Source organism: Egretta garzetta, unplaced genomic scaffold (assembly GCF_000687185.1).
Source record: "Egretta garzetta isolate BGI_Z169 unplaced genomic scaffold, ASM68718v1 scaffold38, whole genome shotgun sequence".
Taxonomy (NCBI): Eukaryota; Metazoa; Chordata; class Aves; order Pelecaniformes; family Ardeidae; genus Egretta; species Egretta garzetta.
In genome coordinates this window covers 451,800-476,521 of record NW_009260667.1, presented here as the reverse complement: position 1 = coordinate 476,521, position 24,722 = coordinate 451,800, and the positions used below count along the sequence as shown (strand labels likewise).

At 45.3% G+C, this 24,722-nt stretch overlaps 2 protein-coding genes across 2 annotated transcripts in view; one reads left to right on the top strand and one right to left on the bottom strand.

Annotated features, from left to right (window-relative positions):
* Window positions 1-18,365, top strand: part of UTP20 (UTP20 small subunit processome component) — a 67,764-nt gene extending 49,399 nt beyond the window's left edge. Inside the window, 20 exon segments of the mRNA XM_035900991.1 lie at window positions 1-133; window positions 936-1,034; window positions 1,639-1,806; window positions 2,510-2,676; window positions 3,569-3,710; window positions 4,004-4,120; window positions 4,937-5,107; window positions 5,870-5,998; window positions 6,489-6,599; window positions 7,376-7,455; window positions 8,178-8,247; window positions 9,294-9,476; window positions 10,383-10,514; window positions 11,981-12,113; window positions 13,259-13,458; window positions 13,819-13,890; window positions 14,684-14,956; window positions 15,626-15,752; window positions 17,679-17,824; window positions 18,194-18,365. Coding sequence (XP_035756884.1) covers window positions 1-133; window positions 936-1,034; window positions 1,639-1,806; window positions 2,510-2,676; window positions 3,569-3,710; window positions 4,004-4,120; window positions 4,937-5,107; window positions 5,870-5,998; window positions 6,489-6,599; window positions 7,376-7,455; window positions 8,178-8,247; window positions 9,294-9,476; window positions 10,383-10,514; window positions 11,981-12,113; window positions 13,259-13,458; window positions 13,819-13,890; window positions 14,684-14,956; window positions 15,626-15,752; window positions 17,679-17,824; window positions 18,194-18,349 — 2,809 coding nt within the window. The 3' untranslated portion in view covers window positions 18,350-18,365.
* Window positions 18,366-18,479: 114 nt separating this feature from the next.
* Window positions 18,480-23,208, bottom strand: ARL1 (ADP ribosylation factor like GTPase 1). Its single transcript, XM_009645586.2, has 5 exons — window positions 23,074-23,208; window positions 21,568-21,649; window positions 20,481-20,592; window positions 19,595-19,767; window positions 18,480-19,407 (listed from the first exon to the last, which is right to left on the bottom strand). The coding sequence occupies exons 1-5, from the start codon at window positions 23,162-23,164 to the stop codon at window positions 19,377-19,379; spliced, it is 489 nt and encodes a 162-aa protein (XP_009643881.1). The 5' UTR covers window positions 23,165-23,208; the 3' UTR covers window positions 18,480-19,376.
* Window positions 23,209-24,722: the final 1,514 nt, after the last annotated feature.

Genomic DNA, 24,722 nt, shown 5'->3' with positions numbered 1-24,722 from the left:
TCTGAGGAACAGATTTCAGGAAGTCCGGGACATCGCCCGTAACACCCTCATTAAAATCATGGAAGTGTTGGGAGTGCAGTACCTTCTGTATATCTTAAAAGAGATGCAGTCCACTCTCGTCCATGGGTACCAGGTAATGCTGAAATTCTTCCTCTTCTGCTGTCTGTAGTTTTTTTTTTAATGTGTTAGAAGGAGAATCCTACTGAAATTGTTTTGCACTGATAGAATAGCTTGGTGTAATACAGCTAAATTCTACTGCTAGTGCTTACATCAGTCTTTTTTATGCAAAGTATCAAATGAGGGTCTGTACTCAAAGGACTTAGAGTCTAAAAAAGAAAGAAGAGAGGATCTCCATCTTCCCAGTGAATAGTGGAGGTCTGAAGGTGAAAGATGAATTTCTGGTTCCAATAAAATTAGGGGGAATCTTTCCAGTAAGTTCATTAGGGCCAAGCATCATCTGAGGTGAGTTGCCACAGAGACTGCACCGACAGTATGTGGTGATGCTAACTGAAGCCTTGCTTCCTAGATCAAGAGCCAAGGCTCTGAGTATTAATTCATCTTTCCTTTTTCCACAGTGGTTTAGATTAAGAATAATTTTCTGTGTGAATTACCACAGTGAAATAGCGTGAGCTTCTGACTGCTTTAACAGTGAATGCACCAATTAGCACAGACTAAAAATACCAGGAAGAGCACAGGGGAAAGAGGAGATTCCGGCCCTCCTGCCAGTGTGTGGAGGGACAGGGGCCCTCTTCCTGCTTGCTAGTACATGGATTCTTGTCCTCCCAGTGATTTTTTTTTTTTTTTTTTTTTTTTTTTTTTTTTTTCCTGTGGCAAGAGCATCAAGTGATGTCTGCTGTGGTAGTCTCCCCACCTAGTTATTATTAAAGAGATCTATGCAGAGGGTTGAAAACATGATCTGTTCTCTTTTTCTCCAGCTCCACGTGCTGACTTTCACTGTGAACCTGTTACTGAAGGGCCTTACTGCCAGGCTCAGTGCTGGTGATTTGGACCCCTGCTTAGATATTCTGATTGAGGTAAAAGCTAGTCAAGATTGAAGGAAAGAGCATTGTGAAGTGCCTGGGGCAGGCTCTGGGAGGAGAAGGTTTTATGTAGATTGTCTCAGACTTGGTGGCAAACAGGGCTGATGGTGTGTGTGCTGTAAAGGAAGGAGACTGTTTTCTACTGAGGCATCAGCAGACCTCTTGTAGAGTAGCAAAATATCTCTGGGGCTGTATCCTAAGCCTGAGAGTGTATGGATTTAAGATTAAGATACCAAACTATGTGTCCTGTACTCTAAATGGCTGAGCAAGTCAACGGACATCTAGTCAATATGGTCCAAGAAGCCCAGGAGCTCAGCTGGCCACCCAGATAGGGTATATTTGGATGTCTTGGTCTGACTGCAGTCCCACTCCTTGTATCACAACACCACAGAGGGGTGTGAGAACATCTTCCTCATCTGGTGTGCTCAGACTGGTGTGGTTTATGTTGACAAAGGAAAGGTAGACGTGATTTGTGGGAAACCTGGAGAATTGTTTTTTCTGTGAGTGGGGGAAAAATAGTGTTGTTCTACTGCTCCTGGAGGAATCTGGCTCAGCTTTTCTGCTCCTCTCATTCACTTCTCTTGCCTGATTTCCAAAGATTTTCAACCAAGAGTTGTTTGGGAATGTAGCTGAAGAGAAAGAAGTGAAGGGAATTGTCTCCAAGGTCATGGAAGCGCGCAAGAACAAGAGTTATGATTCCTATGAAATTCTTGGAAAGTTCATAGGAAAGGGCCAGGTGACGAAACTTATTCTGCCGCTGAAAGAGGTAAGAAAAGTCAGCCAGAGTCTTTCTTAACTCTGAGCACTCTCAGTTCTGTATGGTCTAAATGAGCCTCCAGGTGGCTACTGTGACATTTTCTATATAATACCACTTTGGCTTCCAATTTTTCTTTTGGAAAGCGGTATGCACCCGGGTCATAAAATGAGACTTTGCTATTGATGTTCAGGGCAGGAAATGGTGCTCTGGGAAGCTTCCCCTCTGCTAGAGAGGAAACTCCCACTGTTAGTTCTCCACACCCTCTCCCTCTGCCAATGCTTGTTAATGCAATTTACTGTGGAGCTCCAAAGTCCTGCAAGGCTGCTCTATGGTTTGATGTTTTGTGTATGAAGGAAATGTCACCAATATATGTTCATATGTTCATATGGCTTTGTCCATATGTTCAGGATTTGTCCATGTGCAATAATTGCCTTTTCAGAGATATGGGGTTTTTTGACTAGAATGCAAACTCATGGAGAAATGCAGCCCTGGTTTGCTCGTGAGCTCTGGAGTGTCCTGGTGGTGATAGGTGAAAAGGCTAGAGAGAAAGGGAGGGATGTTGGGGCAGAGCTGAGGCGATGGGATGCTGTTCATGTAAAGAGCTGGGGACTTAAGGCAGCAAAGCTCTGGCTTTTCCCATGATTTCTGAATACAGATGGCAGGTCATTGCCCTCATGTTGCCGTCCTGACTCTCATGGTTGTGCCTTTGCAGATTCTGGAGAGCACTACAAGCTTGAAAATAGTCCGGAAGGTGCATGAGGCGCTGCGTCATATCATGGCAGGGCTGATCTTCAATTCAGACATGAACGCAGAATCCCTCCTCCTCCTCAGTCATGGTCTCATCAGTGAAAACTTGCCTCTGCTCACTGAGAAGGCCAAGTGAGTTCCAGGATGTCATCCAGATGGTCTGTTATCAGTTGGGAGGTTGGCTTGCAGAAATAGCAGCTCTCACATCTGGCCACTCAAATGTATGAGGGTTTCCTTGCTTTCATTTGCCTTTTGTTTTCAATGTAAGTGAATTATTTGGGCCATCAGCGGGCAAGGAAAAAGCTTGGAAATGAGAGTGAGTACTTGCTGAACTCATGGGAGTCTTGCAAGTGCTCAGGACCTTCAGTAAGGCTTTTTCACTGTCTGGTAAGCTGGTATATGCATTTGGGTGTTTGCATGAATTGACAAGGGGCAGCATTTAAAAGTGAGCTACAGACCGCCGTGTAAGAGGTGAGGACATTTTCATGGGGTCAGGAGCAAGAGAAACTGTGGACTGTCACTTTATCATTTCAGTGCTCATGCAGAAATTGGGGAGAACCATCAGATTTCCTCTCCATCTGCTGAGAACTGGGTCTGGGTGTCTTGCATTTCCTGTGTTACACAGGCTGGTTTGCTCTGGAGTCTTGACAGCTGTTTGTAGGCTTCTTGGAGGAGTTTTTATAAGCCATCAGAAATTGAAGTAAATATCGGTGAATGCAGTGCAGTGGGCAGTGCTTGAAGGAACTGCCAGTCTGTCCACTGAGAAGAAAAAAGCAGGGATGTTAGGCAAATCAGTGTTCATTTGTTATCTTTGTAGTAGTGATATTGTTCTCAAGTCTGAGAGTCTGTCTGCCGTGCTGCTCTCAAGTTCATTTTATTTCATCATGTTCTAGCACTGACCTGCTTTTGCTTGCTGTGTGGGTAGCAGCTGGGCACAGTCCAGCTCTCTTTACTCCCAACAGCAAGCTTGTTCTGGAGAGGGCTGAAATCTGAATATTCTCCTTTGCCATACACTGCTTTTCAGAAAAAAAGTCACCCCTCCTCCAGATCCCCGGCTGCAACCAGAGAGCTGCCTGCTGCTCCAGCCCACTCCCATGAGAGGAGGGCAGAAAGCACGTGTCAGCAGCAGGACTAACACGTATATCTTGGTTGATTCAGGACTTCGGGTAAGGATCTCCTCAGATACAAAGTTTTGCAGTCAAAATTTTTGTTCAGAGTATCCAAATGAAGGTATTCTGGATATATTGTGTTAACAATATAGCCATTAGCCTTAACTTTATTTTGCCTGCGGTAGCTCCAATGGTGCCTCTTAGAGAGCTATAAAAAGTGCTCAGCCTGTTCCAGATATTTGAATGGGTTATGGCATAAATTCTATAACCTGAAACAATGTGGGACCTTGCTTGACTTATTTGAGTCCCAGCCTAACTTTGAGATTAATGTCCTGTGTTTTCTATACCAGCTGCTGCACATGAGCCTGAAGAGGTCCAAAGTAAATTCTTCTGAGGAGCATGTTTTGGAAATGTTAGACCCTTTTGTTCAGCTGCTTGTAGACTGCCTGAAATCTATGGATGTCAAGGTACAGTTCTGAGCTGGAGTCTGTCTATTCTGTCTGTTCTACTAAGAAGGGTCCTGCCCTCAAATGTCATCTTGCAGTTGATCTGCAAGGGAAGAGAAAGCCATCCAGTTTTCAAACCTGATTTCATGGGTGTGTAGATTAAGTTGTTTGAGGAGACGGTATCCCAAGGGGGAGGAAGGATTGTGGCTGATGGAGGATGGCCCCTTGTGCTATAGGTTCAAGTATGGACAAGTTCTCCTGGAGCGTGTTCATACAAGGACTTTGCAGGCTTCATAGGCTACCTATGGGGAGGTTCATGAGGTCCTGTGGCTGCTGGGAGCAGTGTTGTCACAACTGTGGTTTCTTTTGATCCAACTTTAATGTCTTTATTCCCAGCAGCCTCCTTTTTGGGCAGCTTTGGGTTTGAGTGAGCCTAGGAGGGGATCTGTTAAACCTTGAGTTTCCCAGGAATGGGAGGCATGCCTCATATGCTGTCAGATACCTGGAGTGGGGCTTTCAGGTGACCTGGGGTTTTGGCAGAGCAACTTCTATGCCTTGAAGGCACCTCTGCTTCAGAAAGAGTTCTTGCCGTCTGCTGAATCAGCACAGTGTTAATGTCTTTACCTATTAAAATCAGAGTTAGAGAATTAGGGAGTGACAGATAGTGTTTTTAAAACTGAGAAACTCTTTGTATTACATATGAATGATTTGAAAGAGGTTGATTTTGTTAGCTAATTACCTTTTACCACATTTGCAGACAGCCTGACTATGTCTGTAACACAGTGAGAAAAGATTTCTGCCAGTGTCACTGTGCTGTCCTTTGGCTCTTTCTTACAGGTGATAACTGGTGCTCTGCAGTCCTTGGTATGGATTTTAAAGTTCCCTTTGCCTTCTGTCAGTACAAATCTGGAGTCACTGATCAAGCAGCTTTTCCTCTTGCTGAAAGAGTTTGCCAAGACAGGAATAGCCAAAGGCCAGAATTTCCACCTGGTTGTGAGCTGTTTCAAAGTAAGTCAGACCCAGCTCTGCTCTTCTCTACGTTAGGATTAACTTTGTAGAATGAGATTCTTCCAACTGTAGACCCCTCCTGCAGCTGTCCCTGGAGAGGTAGCCTGGAGATCTCAAGAGAGCGAGGGCAATGTGGCTTTAAAGAAAGTTACCCTCCAAAAATGCACAGCTTGGATCTGAAGGAATGTTTTTATAGAAGCATATTTGTCTTCTTTCTTCCTTATAACAGTATCTTGTTACCACCCTTTCTTTTGAGAACCATCAGTTTTGTACTTCAATAGCTTGCTTTTAACACGATTCATTGGTGTAAACCCTTGTAGTTGGAGTGACACAAGGGAAGGAGGCATTTAATAGTAATAACTACTCTTACGGTGTGCACTATCTTCCTGTAGATGTATTCTAAATGCGTTGCTGAATTAATTACAGCTTTATGATCACAAGCGAAAGTTAGAGTAATTCATGCTGAATGCCAATGCTAGAATTTTCCTTTCTTCCTGGCTGTGTTCCTGCATCGTGATTCATGTCTGTGAGCGTCTCCACTCATTTCAAGGACGAGTCTGAATTTGTGTACTTGATTGTGTTCAGTTTTTGTCTCAGAATGGCCAGCTGAAAGCAAAATGTGATGAGAACAGTGTTAGCTACTTTTTTCAGAGCAGCAGTTTGTCTTTTCAAACCGAAGTGGTGTAAACAGTCAGGCTTTGGTGTGGGCTTATGTTTTATGGCACTGCATGTGTATTGACAATGTGCAATTTGATTTTGTAGTGTGTAACGATACTTGTGAAGAATGCAAAGAGTCAGATAACAAGCAAACAGCTCCAAGTGTTGCTTGGCTTTGCTGAAGAAGACATTTATGATTCATCACGCCAAGCCACTGCCTTTGGCCTTCTCAAGGTATTTCTGTGCAGCTGGTATATGGGTTCTGGGAGCCACTGGAATGGCAGTGATTCTGCCTCTTGGTGAAAGGCTGTAGGATCTCACATCAGGAACAGGCCACAGAATGCTGTTAAGGCTCTGTGTTATGGGGAGGGGAGCAAAGTTTTCCTGTTTGACTTGCAGTCGCTGTTTAAAATGGTCTGGGAGTCTGTTTTATACACATGCTTATGAGGATGTATTTGGGTCTGAGGATGTTTTTGCTAAAGAGTTGACATCCCTAATCATTAGACCAGGTATTCTGTGTCCTCCCAAAGGAAATGGATATGAATTTGTAAGCCATCTTTTTTCACCTTAAAAAAAAAAAAAAGTTGCTGTGGCTATGTTTGAAGATGTGAAAAAGTCAGTGTTAATGTACCAGCTGAGACCAGTGTAGTCCCAGGTTATAGTACTGCCTCTCAGACTGTGCAAGCAAAATGTCGTGACTCCAGCTATGCTTTCACATTATTAGGCTATTTTATCCAGGAAGCTGATTGTCCCTGAAATTGATGATGTGCTGCAGAAGGTTGCCCAGCTGGCCATCACAGGTCAGAGTGAGCCGGTGCGAGTCCAGTGCAGGCAGGTCAGTAGAATGGAAAGTCTCTCATCTTACTTTACTTGCAGCAATCTAACAGCCTAGAAGGGCTTAGCGTGGCCATTCCAGCTCTCACAGACACGTGCGTAAGCCTTGCTGAACCCCTCTAACCCCATTTTCCCCTTCTTACTAATCATCGTCCCCTTGTTATCTGCCTGGCTTTAGTTCTGCGTAGCGGAATCGCAGAGGCTTGCCTACAGTGAGACTGCTGTCTGCCACAGCTGACCTTCAGAGAGCAGCTCAGCAGCAGTGACGTGGTCCCTCCTTTGGAGGCTTTTAGGCCCGTGTAACTAAGAGCTCTGCCCTTTTCCAAATCCCAGCAGAAGACAATTTGCCACAAACCCATGATTCCTTCCCACTACTTCCTCCTCCTTTCCAAGCTAAAAGCAACCAAAAGGCAGAATTGGTTGCTTCATTTCAAGCATCGGGATACAGATGCAGCAGGAGCTGTGCATAACAAAATAGCGCATTTCCATAGTTACAGGATAAATTTTGAAGGATGCAGAATTCTCTCTTAACAGAAGCCTGCGCAAATCACAGTAATGCTCTAAAGAATGATCTGGCAGCTGTCAAACACCTGCAGATGCAGTTCCAGGCATGGAGCTTGAGAGCAGTTGTTGGCTGCTTGTGTAATAGGAACTTACATACAGTGATGATTCTCATAAACTTGCTGGTCCATCACTGCATTTTCTTCATAACCTTTTTGCAAGTTTTCCTGAGTGCTTCTTGTAACTCCTCTCTGTGGTGGTGTTTTATTTTTCCAGATTTACTTAAAATACATTCTGGACTACCCCCTTGGTGACAAGCTGAAACCCAATTTGGATTTCATACTCGCACAACTGGAGTGAGTTTATATTCCCAACATCTTTGTTAGAACAGAACCTGGTTTAAATATGACTTGGGTGGCCATCTTGTGCGCCAAAGGGCTGTTTGTGAGGAGGGGAGGGTGTGTCTTAAGTCTTGATTTTCCTACCTCTAAAGCACTTCCCTTTTTCAGAGATGGGCTGTTTGATAAAGCAAGCCCATTTTCTCTTCCCTGTTTCACAGCTGGCTTTGTTTTTCTTTATCTCTTTGTAAGCAAAGGCTCTGTTGCTTGCTTAGTGGTTAACCAGCTCCACTGGTTGTGAACCAGGTGAACTGGAAAATCCAGAAAACAAAAGGGAGGGTGCATTTATGTGACAGCTGTCTCATGGCAGTGGTCTCAACTGCAGTTGCAGGCACTGTTAAGATCAACTGCACCAATTCAGGAGCAATGTGCCTGAAACCTCCTCCCTTGCTCAAGGTGACAGCAGTTTACCATGTTCCCCAGCACCATAGCACAGTGTGGTTGTGCTTACTCAAGTCGGCTGAAGCACTATGTCACCTGTTTGTCTCTCCGTGCCTGTTCTGTGGGAGATGGAGCAGTTGGGCCTGTTGCTTCTCTCCTCCTAAGTATCAGACCAAGTCTGGTAGCTGTTCTAGAAAGATCCCTGTCAGTGTGTGTTTCTGGCATTGGCCATTCTCGTAAATTGTTAGCAACTGTCTACAGTATTAACCCAGCCCTAACCGTTAATCATTTCCTCTCAGGTATGAGTATGAAACTGGAAGGGAATCTGCCCTGGAGATGATTGCTTACCTTCTTGACATGTTCCCGCAGGTAACAAGCACCCCTCAGTGTTCCAAGCATCAAGCAGTTACTGCGGCTTGCAGTAGCAGCATTTTCAGAGCAGTTTATTTTGATAGCACTTGGTAGTTCCTATTCTCTCTTATCATGAGCGGAACATTCGCTTATCTCTAAAGAACCTGGCTTTGCTCCAAAAGAGAAATGACATGCTGGAAAGTCTGCAGTACTTCTTTATCTAATGTGCTCAGTCTGCAAGTAAAATAAAGCTCTGTCAGCTGGAGTTTGGATAAACTTGATGGTGATTTATGCCAGGAATAAACACAACCAGTTTATGAAATGGGATATGAATAGAAATTCTAGAGTTTTGTCATTGTGGGGGTTTTTTTCAACATGCATGAGGAATGTTGTTGACTGAACCGGTATGTGATGTACCATATCTGTTTCATTGGCCTGACTGGGGAGGGCGGGCTTCTTAGTGGGGTGGATCAGAATGAAAGCTAAAAAATAACCGTGCATCTATGCAGGATAACATACACAAAATGCTAAGCTGCCTTAAAGCTCTGTAGGTGGAGCTTGACTGAGCATTCAGGAGACTGAGAGAAGTGCAATCAAGCAAGAATTTGGGAGGAAGGAAGAGAAATTCTGCACAGTAAGCTGTGCTTCACCACCGCCTGATTAGATTTAGTATCTCAACTTGGTTCCTGACAACTCTGTAAAGTAGCAAAGAGCTGGTGTCTCTGAGAGAAGGACCTTGGGGCCAGTTGCTGTAGTGCGGAGGGACTTAAGCCTGTTTCAGTGAGAGCTGGGCATGAAAGTGCCCTTGAAGGTTTGACACTCATGTTGCTGTCCCAGGGACACGTTAGCAAGTCAGAGCCAGAGCAGGGCTGGGGCTGCTGTACACTCCCTGTGTGCTCCTAATGACTGGATCATCCCGTCCTTTCAGTTCACCTGCCTTCACCTGGACCCCACTCAGGGCTGACATTGTTCCTATATGCTGTGCAACAAATACCCTTCTTTTCCCCTTTAAATGCCAGAAGTTCCTTGGGGATGTTGGTTGACTAATGGTTGTTTCTTTCTAGGATCTCCTCCACAAATACTGCGGGCTGTTTTTTCTCTCTCTTTGTATGATGATGATAAATGATGACTCTGCCAAATGCAAAAAGATGGCGGCTTTGACGTGTAAATCTCTCCTCAGTAAGATAAACAATGAAAAACAAGATCTGATGTTTTCGCTGGTCACAGAGTGGTTTCACAGCAAGAAGGTATGCTTTGGTCTTTTCACTGACTGGATGTGGACTGTTTGGGGGCTGAGTAAGATTAAGGCAAGTGAGAGATGGCTAATACCGGGTCTGGTGGATTGGGGGGTTCAGTTACGCCCGACTTAGTAGTTTTAGGAAAGGAGTATGGGCAAGACTCAGCTTAGAATAAAAGCTCTTTAAAGCTGTGCTCAGCACCATAACTCTTACTAGTAAGAAGAGGAAGAAATGATACAGCTTCACAGAGCCACAGTAATGTAGGAACTGCTGCTGCTGTAGGTCAGCTTTCGAACAGTTCCTCTTTTGGGTCAGGTATTTCACCAAGTGTAGTCTTTGCTTAGGTTAAAGGTTTGAGCAAATTCCTTAAAACTTCTGATCCCAGTAATTGGATTTTCGTGCTGTCTTTAGCTTAGACTTGTTTCAGTCTGTGGCCAGCAGCTGGAAGGTGGCAAACCTCATCTTGCAGGCCTCACATGTTGATCTGGGGGTTCACTTATTCTCAAACAGGACTCACTTTCTGTCCCTCTGCACTACTGGAGTAAGTGTTCTTCAACACTGCATCTTTTTCATCTCTAGTATGTTCAGTTCTGGTTTACAGCTGTGAGCCACCTGTTGCCTTGTCAAGAATCAAAGGGTGCAAAGCAGGCCCCAGAGCTTTGCAGCTGGGAACCAGGCTGGAAAAGGCCTTTGGGCATTCAGTTTTAGGGTGTGTTTCCAGAGATAACGTGTGGTGCTGGGCACTTTTGTCCCTAGCTTGCAGCATCTCCTTTTTCAATAGTAATCTGAAAACCAGCTTCTCTTAAGATGCTGTTGCTACAGGCAAAAGTAGGGGTTGCTACCAGCTTCTGTGCATGCGAGCTGCAGGATTTGATTATCAAGAACTAACAAGGGGCGTTACTCTTTCTGTTGCAGAGCTCACACAGGAGGTTGGCTGCTCAGGCATGTGGTTTGTTTGTTGAAGTGGAGGGAGTAATGTTTGAGCGTCGGCTTGAAGCTGTCCTCACCTTGATTGAAAAAGAAATCAACCCAATTAAATTTGAAGACGTAAGTAATTTTTCCCATGAGTGAGGTTTGGGGAAGGAGAATTAAGAAAATGGAAGAAGAGAAGTTTGGGAGAGATTTAACTGTCGGACCTACTGTTTGGGACTGAGGAAAGCCATGAAACACACACGTTTGCTCTGAAGGGGACCTCACTGACTTAAAACCGTATTTTTTGTCTGTAAGCCCAAATTTGATGTCATGTGTCACAGCACAAGCGGCAAAGGAACTTTACGAAGCCACCTGGCCTGAGCCTGCAGCCATACTATGTAACCAGCAGATATATTGCTCCTTGCCCCAGCGTCTGTCATGAGCTCTGTTGGTGGAAGGCGTTCTTGCGGCAGCTCTCGAGTCTCAGGCTTTTGATTTTTACCTGTATGACTTGGTGGGTTGACAGCACGTAGCAGTATGTATGTCAAGGTAGCTTTCCTTGCATCTGGTCTTCCCTGCAGTGGGAGGAGAGAAGGGACTTCTGGTTTTTGTTTGAAGTGGAGTTATAAAAAACACCATCAGGAGGGGTGCACAGGTAGCACTGGGATGGGTTAGAATCGGTTTAGGTGGAAAACAGCCTGACGATCACACTGACAACATCTATTGAACTGGGAAATGTGCCTGCTAGCTGCGGAGATTTGTGTAAGCATGGAAGGTCAGGAGCACATTGCATGTGACTGTCTGCTTTGTTCAGCGTTATCTACAGCTTTAATTTTCAAAGGAGTTCCCTTCCTGTACTTCAGACAACAGTTTTGTTTTATGGAAAATCTTTTTAGTGCTCATGATTAACTCAGAATAGCAAGTCTGCCTCAGATTCTGCTTGGCACGTGATAATCCCAAAGGGACCCCTGTCACTGCGCCTGGGGAGCGGCCACATATGTTACTAATGTGCAAGGGCAACATGCTGAACAAGAGAGAAGAACGTCAGGGTATGTAAATAGGCAAGAGATGAAAATAATATACCTGCAGTGAGGAGAAATTCAGTGTAATCACCCCCTTGTGTAGGTAAAGCACTGACTAGTTATATCAAGCCAGCTGGTGACTGCAGGCAGGGTGAAGACCTGAAGGTGATTCAGTAAAACACAATGCACGCAGTGTTGTCATAACAACGTGGGGCTTCCCAGGTGACACAGGCAAATCTGAGCTCAGCCTGGCTCTAATAATGAGAATCAAATATGCACAAATACATGTACAGACATAAGTGGTATACATTGTGTGTGTAATGTGCTTGCATTTAGAAACCTAGGAGTTTGTTACAGCAACGTCTGTATAAAAACCAAGAATGATTGTGGTAATAATCTCTCCTGCAGAAGGTCAGTCTCCAGAGAAAATGCTTTAGTGGAGCTGCTTCTATTCTGTTTATTTTGGGAGTTGAGTACAAGTCAGTCTTTCTTTGCAGAGGTGATCTGAAATTTATAAAGTAAATAAGCACTGTCTTCAGGTTCTCTAAAACGTCTTTCTTGACTTGCTGATTTTATCAGATAACTGAAGAGGAGGAGGAGAAGGCTGCAGACAGGCTGCTATTCAGCTTTCTTGTGCTGGTAACAAAGCTAATCACAGAGTGCAACTTGAATCAGTTAACCAAGAACAGTGGCATTGTGAGCACTATCTGGGGTAAGTATCAAGAAGTATTACGTTACAAGGAAGATTTGTTCTGTGTTGTGTGGTTTTTCACACCCTAAGATACACAACTGAACGTTGTGGTACAAGGTTTGCATGCTGCAGAACGCTAATACATGGCAGTTACTGGGCCATGAAAGGGAAGATGTTAGTGGAAAAGGTTACATAGTTGATGAAAACAACACACCCTCTGTCTCAGCTGCTGGGAAGCATTTTCTATTATCCCAGAGCAAATAGTTGCAAACTATGGCATGTTTGACCATAATTACATCCTCTTGGATGAAAACATTCAGTTCTTCTGGGGAGATGAGATCATACATACCAGCCAGCAAGTGATGACACATGGTAATAGTGCTGTAAATACTGTGTGTCTGCTGGGATGTTAAGGCCTGGAGGTTATTTGATTCAGGCAACTTCCCTATGAGTGAGATTGTACAATGTCAGCTTGGCTTATTGGCGTTTTGTTGCCTTGTTTTTAATTGCTTCATTTGCTGCTATCAGAAGGCCTAGGTCTGGCTGGTTAATGTCTTTGAAGAGTTCAGCCTGCCAGGTGCCTTTAGTGAGATAGGAGATAACCCTTGTAAATCCTGGAGTGCTTGGTGATGTGCAGCTTGGCCAGAGGTGAGACAAGAGGGAAACTCTGTCTCTTCTCCGAAGCATCCGCAGCCTCTGTCCTGGGGGTCAATCTGACCATCCGCAGCAGGGCCAGCTCACCTGACACCATGGGCAGATGGAGCTGTGGCGCTGAGTCTCTGAGGGGACCACAGTTGCTGCAGAAACATGACTTGTCAACCAGGATTGGAGCAAGTGTCTTTTTGTGCCATGCCCACTTTTCTTGCCCAGTTGCCATCACTTCCCAGCAGCGGCCCTGGTTTTGGATATTTGGAAGTGCTGTGAATGCATTCAAGAACGCCTGGTGACTGTGGAGGCATTTGGCTACCTGTAGCTTTTTGTTGTTCTCTGTCTTTTGGACAGAGTTGCTAAGAAGTCTTTGATTACGTTCTGAGCAGATGAGCACAGTTAATTTCCTTCATCCTTTTACTGCAGCATGCGCTGTGATAATTCTAGGAGGGACCTGGTTCCTTTTTTTGCTCTCACAGGACCAGGTCCTGTGCTGAAAGAGGTTTTCTTTCCCTCAGGTCATGTCCAGTCTCACCTGTGGTATCCTCACAGCTGGGTCTGGCTGACAGCTACTGAGATCTTTGGCTTGTTGTTTGCATCTTACAAGCCAGAAGATCTTGTCAACAAGTGGATGGAAAGAAAGGCAGGGAAGAGGAAAAAGACGTCAGCAGAGCTGTCTGCATCCACAGTCTTCTTGACCGCTGAACTGGACAAAAAGGTAATGATGTCTGTACTACTCCTTCCCGCCTGCCCTTGCCCATTCCCTGGCTGGGACATAAAAGTAGTGTTACAGTTTGGCATGCACATTCCTCTCTTAGTTGCTTGTCTGCTGCCTAATCCTGGTAGTTTAAAACATTTGAGGAGGTGTCTCTGCTGCTGGCAGGGGGCTTCTCTGAGATCTTCATTCTCAGCAGCACAAAGATTCCCCTCCAGGCTGCAAGATGCAGGCAGAACTTGTGCTGAGCCAATCCCTTGGCCGCTGCTGGGAACCGCCTTTGGTGACTGCAAAACACTGCTTTGAGTTTCTGCTACTGGCTCCCTTTTGTGGAGTAATTCCCTTCTCCTTTTTCTTCCCCAGATGAAGGAACTTGTCTTTGCATTCTGCCATCAGCTGCAATCCAAGTTCCTGGACCTGTCTCTGGGAGAGCAGGTAAGAGCAGGAGCAGGTCTGGGGCTGCCAGAGGGCACAGAACAGGTCCCGGCCCGTGAGGGAGTGTACATCCCAGTCAGGACAGCAGCGTTGCTGGCTGGTGGTGGCTCAGAGCAAATATACAGCACAGGGCCAGCAGCTGTGTGCTGAGGGCATCTGAGCAGGTTCATGTCTCAGAGGGGTCCAGAAAAATCCCCCTTGTGGTGTCAGCCTGCTGGAAGGGCTGAGGGGTGGCAGGGACAGAAAGGGGAGGCACCATGCAGGGCAGGACAGGGTTCCCTTCTGTCCAGCCCTCCATCAGGGAGTCTGTCTCTGCAGCCCAGACTGGAGCAGGCTGGGCAGCCAGATTCTGGAGTGGGCAGCCAGATCTCTGGTGCTGGTTCCCTGCAGCTGCGCTGGAGCCTTGGCTGTTCACTGGGAGCATTTAGTGCAAGTGTCTTCTGTTGCTTGAAGGTTTGACTCCACTGTGAATTCCACAGTGGCCAGAGATTTCCGTGTGGAAAAAGGGTGTTTCTAGAGGTGGGGAAGACAAAAAGGAGCAGCCCTGCCTCAGGGGGTGCTGGAGCCCAAAAGGCATGGTATCTCATGGGGAAAGGGCTCTCCCAGACTGCAAGAGGATATTGAGGTGGGCCTTCCTGTTAGGAGCAAAACGCAGGTGGTGAACCCGTTACAGCCTCCTGGGTTGGCCAGTTCCTCTTTCAGATCTAGCCTTGGCTCTCACATACCCTGGGCACTGCCGGTGCTGACACTGGGGGAACCCCCAGTGACCAACTGCTCTTTTCTTACACCGCAGGTTATAAAGAATTTGCTTTTTGTGGCAAAAGTTGTTTACTTGCTAGCCCCTGCCTCCGAAGAAGGTAACGAGGCCAAAGGAGAAGTCGGCTGTGAGGCAGAAGAGCAGGAGGCGTCAGAAGATGAGGAAGAGAAAGGCATTTCTGCTCAAGGAGAGGGGAAGACAGAGGACACAGAAGAGAAAGGCCGGCCAGCCACATTGCTATGGTTAATGAAGAAGCTCGCTCTCATGGCAAAGCGAGAAGCAGCGTATTCCCCTAAGGTCCCTTTAAAGGTAAGAACAGGGTTAGACCAGCTGCTTGTGACATGGTAGGCACAGGAGACTGTTGCTGTGGCTCTTTGCTTCCAGGGGACCAGCTGTAGAGGGTGCTGGGAGCTGGTGCTGAAGCAAGGATTAGGAGGTGCCAAGGAAACAAGAAGCGTTCCAGTTTGGGATTCTCAGGAAAGGCTTGTGCCAGTCTGGTTCTCCTTGCCCTTGCTTCCAGCCCTCGTGTGGGGCAGTGGAAGGGTGGGAAGGCCAAAGGCACCAAGCCGAAGGGGACAGAGCCCAAGAGTACTGGGTTTATGCAGGCAGGGGAACGGCAGTGTGGAGTTACTTGCTAGAAGGGGAGGGTGTGCAAGAGCGTTGGGAAAAGCACTGTGGTTCCCCATGGTGGAGTTAGAGGGTTGAGCTTTTGTGTCTTCAGCTGCCTCGGTACAGGATGGCAAGAACAAGTCTGTTGTTCAAAGTGCTAACAGCTGCCAACTGAGTGAAGTCACAGCTCACATGTCTACAGATCCCGTGGGGTTGTGTCTCATCTAAAGGCTGTACTTGGCTGCCCTAAGACCTTGTAACAGCAGTAAGGGTGTCTGAAACTGCCTCACCACAGGGCTCTTGCAGCAGTTCAGTTGGGCAGCTCCCTTCCAACCTTCCTTACTTCATGTCTCACACACTCATTTGCAGAGAAGCTGCATCTTTAAGTTCCTGGGAGCAATCTCAGTGGATCTGGGGAAAGACAGGATCAAGCCGTACCTTCCAACAGTTCTCACCCCTCTGTACAGGGAGCTGAACAGCACTTATGCAGAGCAAGGTAAGTGATTTCTCTCACACAGACCAGCAAAGAGGCAAGTGTGTCAGAGCTGTGCCTCGGCACAACCACCTCCAGTCATTCCTTTTGGCTGCAGAGGCATAGGTGAATCAGTGAATTTCACCTACTTGCAGTCCAACCAAAATACCAGCAAAGGAGGAGAGCGTTTGACAGCTGGAACAAAAATCTACATGTTGACAAAGAAAAAAGACTGGACTCAAGTTAGGCAGGCTCCTACAGGCAAGTGGGTAAAGCTTGAGCATGTGGTGTAGTGGTGAAAGTGGTGTAATCAGTCAAGGCTGGACTCATGGTGGCAAGACTCACGGAATCCTTGCTGAGAGGAACAGTGTGTGTGTGGTAAGGAAGCCAGAGCAAGGCTGTTGCTAAGGGTGGTTCTTTTTGAATTGCCGTGTTAGATCTGCTGTGAGGCTTAGGGGCATGAAGATCCATGCCCTATAGTTAAAAAGTGTGTTTCAGTGTTAATGTAAAACGGGGGGTGTTTTATGGCAGCTTGTGTTACTGTAGAGCAAGGGACTGTACAAGTTGGAATTGCCAGTTTGGTGGTTGGTTGATGTTTTCCCCAAGCTCCTCCTTCTGAAATAGAGAAAATGACGTTCAATGTGTGCCATGTGTGCACAGCGACGGAAAGAAAGTAACCTTTGCAGGCAGGGGGAGAGCTGTCTGCTACAGGACCACAGCCTGTTAAACTCTGCACAGAACTTCCCTGTCCTCCTGAATGAGTCCAGGTCACTCTGTCCTGCTCGATACTCCCTGAGCAACAAGACTTGTTTCTCCTTGGAGATCCATGTTTGTTTAAAAGATCTTAAGAAGTTGTGCCTGGTGGGGGGAGAGACAAACCAACTTCCCATTTAACACACGAGACTCGCAGCTTAGGAACAAGGCACGCCGGTGTTTCAATAGTCCATGAAAGTGTGTTAAGTCAAGCAAAATCCCATGTTAGGAAAAGAACAGACAACAAACCAAAAAAAAAGAGTTGTATTACTCTAAAGCTGTGGTTTGTATATGCCATGAAAATTCAGTGTGCAGCACTGGGTCCCCACACCTCAGAAAGGATACAAAAGACCTGAAAAAACTTGGAGGAGGGCAGTGACAGTGTCCTAGGTAAGGAATAGCTGCCTGGGCTACCATTTATTTCGGGGGTTTTTTTAGCTAAGCAAGTAAGAGACTTGGAAAAGATATGGTAGAGGTTGACAGTATCATGCATGGATAAAGGTCGACTTGTTGCTTTCTCTGCCAGCAAAAGAACCAGGGGCCTTCAAATGATTTTTCAGAGTAACTGCAGCGATGGTTTTTCACGTGATAGGGGGTGTAGACCCAGGGAACTTGTCACTGAAGGATGTTGTGGAGGCAAGCAGCTTACGCAAGCTTCTCTAGAGGCTGTACGAGCACTTGGAAGAGGGATCTGTTGGAAGACTGAGGGAAACATTTGCCCTCTCAGTTTTCCTTTGGCATCTCTTTGTAGCCTTTTTTTCCTAGTGTCTTTTTTTCAGTGACTGTAGTTGCTAATATGTTGTAACTAACTAGTGGTCCTAACCATTAAGCCAGGCCTTATTGTGTGTACTGGACAGAGATGCTGACCAACAAGGCTGGAATCACCTCTATTTCCGTCAAAGGCTATTCCAAAATAGCCCTGGTGGCTACATACAGCAAGCCACTCGTAATGACCACTGGGAAGCCATTACCCTTCAGAAAACATCTTTTGCCTCTGTGACGCACTGCTTGTGGTCCTTTGAGAAAGCTGGTGAAGAACCAGCAGATTTCACAAGCGCCGTTGCTCTGGTCTCTCCAGTGTATTGGGCAAGACGAATCAGTACGGTTGTCCTTTAGTGAAGGAGAAATCCTTACTGGGCTTTTGGCCTTCATTCCACATGCTGAAAAGATTAAGCAAGCTAATTTTGTTTTTATTAGATCCAACACTGAAGAACCTTTCACAAGAAATCATAGAACTGCTCAAGAAGTTAGTTGGACTGGAGGCTTTCTCGCTTGCCTTTTCTTCTGTGCAGAAACAGGCTAACCAGAAAAGAGCGATGAGGAAAAAGCAGAGGGCCTTGCAGGTAAGATTCTGCTTTCTATTCTGGAAAAAAGAAATAGGGTTTCTCTGAGAGGTGACCAGGAAGGTGAGTTTGAGGAAGAACTTCATCCTGAATTGGGGCAGTTTCACCGTTTCATTTCTGAACCGTCACAAGCAGCTGTGCAGATCAGCCTCGTGGGCAGGTTCAGGCTGCTGTGACCCCGTGCTCTCCCGCTTACCGGAAGAGCAGAGGTAAACCTGGGCAGAGCAGCCAGAACACCCTCAAGCGGTGAGGAGCCTAAGAAAAACCCACGCATTGTCCTGCCAGTCACCAGTTTCTTGGGAAGTACCTGGTGGTTACAGGGACGGTTGTCAGTTGTAACTAAACAAACAAACAAACATTTTTCACTAGGCTGTAGCAAACCCCGAAATTGCTGCAAGGAGGAAGCTGAAGCGACACAAGAATAAAGAGGAAACCAGGAAGAGAAAAATAGAACTCCTGCGCCCGAACTACAAGGCTAAGAGACCTCGAAGTCACGCACTGAAAGATTTAGCAATGGTGGAATGAAAACTGTTTTTTCTTCCCGGAGGATTTATTTATAAAAACTAATGTCAAGCTAAAGAACCAGTTACTGTTTTAAAAAAAAAAATATCCTATTTTAATTGTATTTATTCGTATTTTTTCATGTCCTCTTTTTCATCTAGGATCTTAAATAAAAGATTCTCAATTTTTTTCCAAACCTGTATATTTACCAGAGCATGTACAGTTGAATGGACAACCACCATGATTTTTTTGTATTAAATTTTACCTCATTTTTAAAAGATGGATTACATGATGACTGTGTTCATGCCTGTGAACATCCTAGCTCCTGGAGAGAAAACCACCTGCCTCCCACCTTGGATTTGTCTTCCAGTTTCTGCAGCTGTACCAAGCAACTTAACTGCCCTTTCTGGCTTGGCTGAAGGTAGGGGAATAAGAGCTCAGGCCCTGGGAAGTGAAATCCCAAATTACAGGGCAGTAGGTGGCTGTTGAAGGTATTTATTTTCATTTCAGGAGACCAATGCCCTGTTAGCAGCTGGAGGTACAGCATTCATCGCTGTAGCTGTGCTTTCCTGTGACATCCTATCCATCTCCACTGAAGAACTGTGAGGTGTAACATCACCCTCACAACGTCCAGCTTACGTGGCTGTTAGAACTGGCAGAAGCTGGCCTTGTTTCTGTAAGCAAGCACGGCGCCTATGAGTACGGCTGACAGTTCCAAATTTTATTAGTGTTTTAATTACACAAATATAGTAGCCGTTCAAACTTTAAACCACCACAGGGGGAGATGGGGGCAACAAAAAAACCCTTTCCTAGCCAGTACGACTTTCATACAAATAAACGTACATCCTTTAAACAGAAGGAAAGAAATGGAATATCGTAATGTACACAGACGTTCACATGGTTCAGTTTTACAATTCAAGAGAGGCATCCACGTTGCAGGAGTCAAAACTCAGATCTGTCCTATTTACAAGTACTGGTGGCCTGAACACACTTGACTGCAGAAAGAGGGATGGTGGATAGAGCTGAAACTTCTTTACCATGGTCAGCTCCGTCACTGCCTGCTCTTCAAGGCCTCCACCAACCTAGGAAAAAGGTTAAGTCACTTTACTGAACAGTCACTTCAACAATGTTGAAATACTTTCATGAGGAAGCCATGCTTTCTCCTGATGTGGACCTTTGTCTTTTGGGCCAGATGGACTTTCCACAGATCCAGTCTTAAAAAAAAAATTTTTTTTCTAATGAAGTGAGCATAATGAGATGGTTACTCACCATTCCATTGCTTCATCAAGCCCCGTGCCTTTAGTTGCAGAGGTTTTGAATATCTGCCATTTTCGGTCCTTCAAAGCTGGTAAGCCAAGTGCGTTTGCCATTTCTGTGGGAGTCATGGCCTGTTCCATGTCCTGCTTATTTGCAAACACCACCAAAATGGCTTTCTTCAGCTCCTTTTTTTTTCTTCCCAAAAAAAAAAAAAAAAAAAAAAAAGGAGAATCATGCAAGTCGTTGCAGAGGCTTTTACTGAATTTATTTAAACAGACAAAAACCCATAGAATGAAAAGAAACTTCAGCAGCTCTCATCATGATTTTCAGTTTGCTGATTTTTGTTCTTTAGGAAATTCTTCAGTGAAAGAACGCCATTTACTTTCAATCCCAGCATGATCCCACATGGGAGCAATTCCAAAACACGGCCAGTTATGCCTGTTACATTATGAAACAAGCTGGTAGTTGGATTTAACGAGGCATATCAAAGAGTTTGCAGGAATGGGGGAAAACACCAAAGTTTTGCTCAACTCGTCATCTTACTCCTATTACCCTGTTCTACAAATGTTCTTCAAAACATATTAGGATACTAATTATTGTTAATCCTTCAAGGGCCTAATTTTGCCACCACTGAAGTACTGCACAGCTGTCCTTGCAGACAGATGAGTTTTCCCGTGACCAAAGGGCTATGTGTCACCAGCTGGCTGCCCAGGCAGCGCTCGCTGCACAAAACCGTGAAATACCTGCAGCGTATTCAGCGCTTTTCAGTCAAAATGTTGTGAGGGCTGAAGTGAAGTTGAGCTTCGCTCGATTCACTGAATCAAATTTCACTCCAAAGGAAGGTTTTTGTTTCTCAATTTCTGTTCTGCTAACCGGTTTGTCATCCTTGTTTTCTTACCTCCAACATAGCAACGAGCTCTGATTTTGAAGTGCCAATTCTGTCTCGATCACAGCTGTCCACCACATAAATGACTGCATCGGTATTGGAATAGTAACAGCGCCAGTATGGCCTGCAGAAGAAAGAGAAGTTCCAGTCACATAATTTGCACGTTTAGCAGTGCTTTTTAGCCAGATAATGAAAAGCAGATTACCCAGAGGAAGTCAAAACTGTCTCTGGGGTGAAAGGCCCCAGGAAGGAAGCAGAAGATATCTTCAAGAGGCTACCAAAAGGAACAGACAGCACAAACACTCTCAAGAGCAGAGAGAGGGGGGGGGCGGGGAAAAGGCAGCTTAAAAAGAGGGGAAGACAGCAATGCTGGGGACAGATTTATTTGGGAATCAGCCTGCAGGACATCAGGGCCATAACTGAAGGACAGGGAAGCAAAGAAAATTTAAACACACACCATTATCATTATGGCCACCAAAGAAGGATAAACAGAGAAATCTTAAATGACTAATTCATACAGGCAAGTAATTAACGAGGATCAAAACAAACCACCTTTTTCAGAATTACCTTACTGAAGCTAAAAAGGGAAGGAACCTGCACCTTACTTATTAACTAACTACGCTGCACCTTACTCCCTAGCGTTCAAAAAGGAATCATGAAAAGCTCATACAGGGGTACTGAAAAGATCATTACGGTTCTGCATATCATGACTGGTTACACCTCTTGTAAAGCTCGCTAAAAGAATGATCGCCTATGCCTACATTCAGCCTCCTAGTTTTGCATTCTTAAGAACATCTAAGTATCTTCTTGGGTTTGTATCACTCGCTCCCTTCTTTCTCAATTGCCTACTACACAACTAAACTAGTTTTTCAAAGCAAGACTGTATGCAGATGAAAACATTCACTTGTTTCTTTCCAACCTGCAGTCCAAAGCAGGTTTTACCCACTGAAGTCTGTTGGATCAAAGTGCTCTCCTGACAACGGGCTGTTTCTAAAACTTAACCAACTTTCAGAAGTGCCGGCTATGAGAAGTCCAAGAACTTAGCGCTTTCTAGAGAAATTTATTTCTAGCTTTTCATTTTAAGAGATCGGTTTGTTACCTTATGCTTGTCTGTCCTCCCAAGTCCCAAACTTGAAATTTCAGGTTCTTGTATGTCACTGTCTCAACATTGAAGCCAATGGCTGAAACGAAGTTAAACAATTTCACTGTTGGTGATTTATCTTTGTTGTTCTGAAGAACGTTACAGCATGTTACAGTTTAAAACTCTCAGGCCTGAAAATCCTCAGTAACCACATAATGAAGCTCATGCCCTTTGCAAAGTTACCCCAACAAACATTTACGGCTCAAAACAGTGCGGTAATTTTTTTTTCTTTGAACGATAAAAACACATTGTAAACATATAGTAGAGGTTCGTAGCAAGCACTAAGGCTGTTGAAAATGAACAGAAATGTGCCTGAAATCACCAAGAGAGGCAGAGCAAGGGCTAAAGGAATGGCCTGTTTTGATAACCAAGTACACGAATGACAGCAACACAACGCTGAGGAACGAGTCCTTCGTGTCAACACCAGATCTGCACTCTCTTAAGACCGCAGCAGAACCAACTCCTCAGCAGAAGACTTGACACTGTGGTACCTGGGAGATGGCAGTGAGGTTACAGCGCATCAGTCACATAACAGCGTTCCTTTGCCTGCCAGCCCAGAGAAACAAGACACAGGGAAGTGAATGATGGATGCAGGCTGCCTAAAATTTATGGAGGCTGAAATAAGCAAAACCCTAGGGCAAAAGGATTACGGCGTAGTAAACTGCTGGCCTCTAAAAGGTAAGAAAGACCTGGCCAAAGGCAGTTTATCGTGGCCGTTCAGGAGGAACCCGAGAGATGCGGCAGGAACTCAAAAGCCAAGCATCCCTCGTCCTTCACGTTGCACAGAGTGATCCTGGCCAGACGGCTTCGGCGCACGCGTCTGGGTTTTGGTAACAGGGGGGTATGGCTGCATGCATGCTAAGAGAGTTGGAGAAATCAGTTACGTTGTTTTAAATAAGCATCGTCTCCTTCCATGAGATCTCACAGTGAGTTCTCTCCTATGTAGCCTAAAGTTAAACCATCCAATTCTTCTTCCCTGTGTTAAACAGAAGTGTTTCTCTAACACACTAAAGACCCTTGTCAAAAAAAAAGAAATTAAATAGGTACGTTTCACTGACACCCTCCTATGTAAAATATTTTTTGTACAGTAATAATGACCTCTGGAATTCGCGTTATTGTTCCATTTGGAGACAAAAGACTGATATAGCCAACAGTTCCCATTTACGCAGCATCTTGACATTGTCAGCATACTTGGCATTCACCTCTCAAGAAAAGCCTGCCAGCTCAACTCTCTTACGGTCAAATACTTTTTGCAGGCAGCAGGGCAGCACAGAACATTCCCTTATGTAGTACTTCTATAGCACCTCTAACACTGTTATGCAAGAAAGTTCTTCAGTACAACGGCTCCCACGACGTAAGGGCCTTTTGGTTACGCAGGAAGCGCGTGGGGAGTGCAGCTGACAACGCTTACGCGCTGGAGCTACAGGCAAAGTGGCTACTTTCACTAAGGGACCCATCACTTACTCGGAATGGTGGTAACAACTTCTCCAACTTGTAACCTGTAGAGAATGGTTGTTTTTCCTGCTCCGTCCAGCCCCAGGATGAGAATCCTCATCTCTCTAGTCCCAAACAAACTGGAAAAGATGGTGGAGAAAAAGCCCCCTGCAAAAAAAAAAAACCAGAACAGAAAGATGTGTCAACGTCAGCTGGCAATATGGAGGATACGGAAAGGCAGACAGGTTGACTTCATTTCCGACTGAGCAACAGTACGTTTCTCCAGTGAAAACAGACAAGTTCTGGTTGTCGCCCAGATACCTGTGAGCTGAATCACATTCTATCTTCCTGGGGTTTGCTGCTATTTTATGGTAGCTCAATCCAGCAAAATCACATTGCAGCAGCATCACGCTTCCTCATTGTGGTTAGGGTTCTTTTTTTTTTTTTTCCCTTTTCTCTCCTTTGCCAAAACCTGAGTTCACTTCTTTTTTGTTTGTATCAGACTTTGTCTTTCCAATGCCAGAGACTATGCAAGGACATGTATAGAAACCTGAAAGAATTCTCCCACAGGACCATACTCTTCTTTTTTGTTAAAATGAAGTACCAATCAGCAGGTACGTGTTAAATCACAGTCCATCACAAACTATGAAGCTGCACTAAATTAAGTACCTTAACGATGCAGAGAAGTCTGGGAGCCGATTTTAAATGCCCTTTTCTTTTTTTCCCAAAACTAGCTCGCCCCAACATCTCACTCATTCTTTAAATGCACCTAAGAGTACTTGTGGCCAGGCTAATATCTGATTTGTGCCTATTAGATGTTTAATTGTAGAAAGAATACTCGTGTTCTAAGCCAGCAACAATGAAGTTTTTTCCAACTATTTTCTAACAAATATATCTAATGCTAAACAGTAATTTTGTAAATCCATCTAAGCCCTGTATAAGGCAAGGGAACACCAAACAAGCTAAAACCACATCTGATAAACATATCGGAGAAGAGACAAATTAGAGAAGATTTGCAACCAAAACCTTACTGAAAGAGGTTTTGGTAAGTATTATTCCCTGTGTTTGCCTTTCCAGGCATCCGTGATGCCTCTCCAGGGAAAGGAGGGAGCAATGAGCTTTACTTCCTCTAAGCCCATCCCATCCATCCCAGAAGCCACGCGCACTACAGACCTGGAAAGCAAGGAGAGGGTGTAAGGGCCCATCTGTCGCCAGCTTGCACAGCTCAAGGCAGTGCTTACTGTGAGACAGCAAACAGCCCCAACAGAACCGAGCTGCCAGAGGTATTTAAATAGCAACACTTAAGGAGAAGGCCACTGCGTAACCCGTGGAGGCCGAAGGGACGATAACTCCTTCCTCGCAGCCAGGAACTTCACTCACTGCCAGACACCTCTCACCCCCTCGTTTTATGTTCTAATCGGCTTTTCCCAGGCTAAAACGCTGCTCAAACACCAGCTGCAATAGGACAGGTTTGTATAAATCACCTAACCCCTAGGTTCAGGGCCCCTGACTGTTCCCTCTACTTTAATTTACTACTCTACAAAACCCCTTTCCGTAGGTAATTCCTTACTAGCGACCCACTGCACACCTGGGTCGGAGTTTCATTTAGACCAAGTCCCGGCAGCACGACAGCATTGCGACCGCTGACCAAAGGCGGGCCCCTGCGGCGCCGCTCCGGG

Bases quoted from the DNA above. Each gene is read 5' to 3' on its own strand.
- ARL1 (XM_009645586.2), bottom strand. From the start codon at position 23,164: ATGAGGATTCTCATCCTGGGGCTGGACGGAGCAGGAAAAACAACCATT. The intron at 21,650-23,073 runs GTAAGTGATGGG...ACTTCGTTTCAG, and splicing joins AGTTGTTACCACCATTCCGA to CCATTGGCTTCAATGTTGAG. The intron at 19,408-19,594 runs GTGAGTAACCAT...CCTTTTTCCTAG, and splicing joins CTTGATGAAGCAATGGAATG to GTTGGTGGAGGCCTTGAAGA.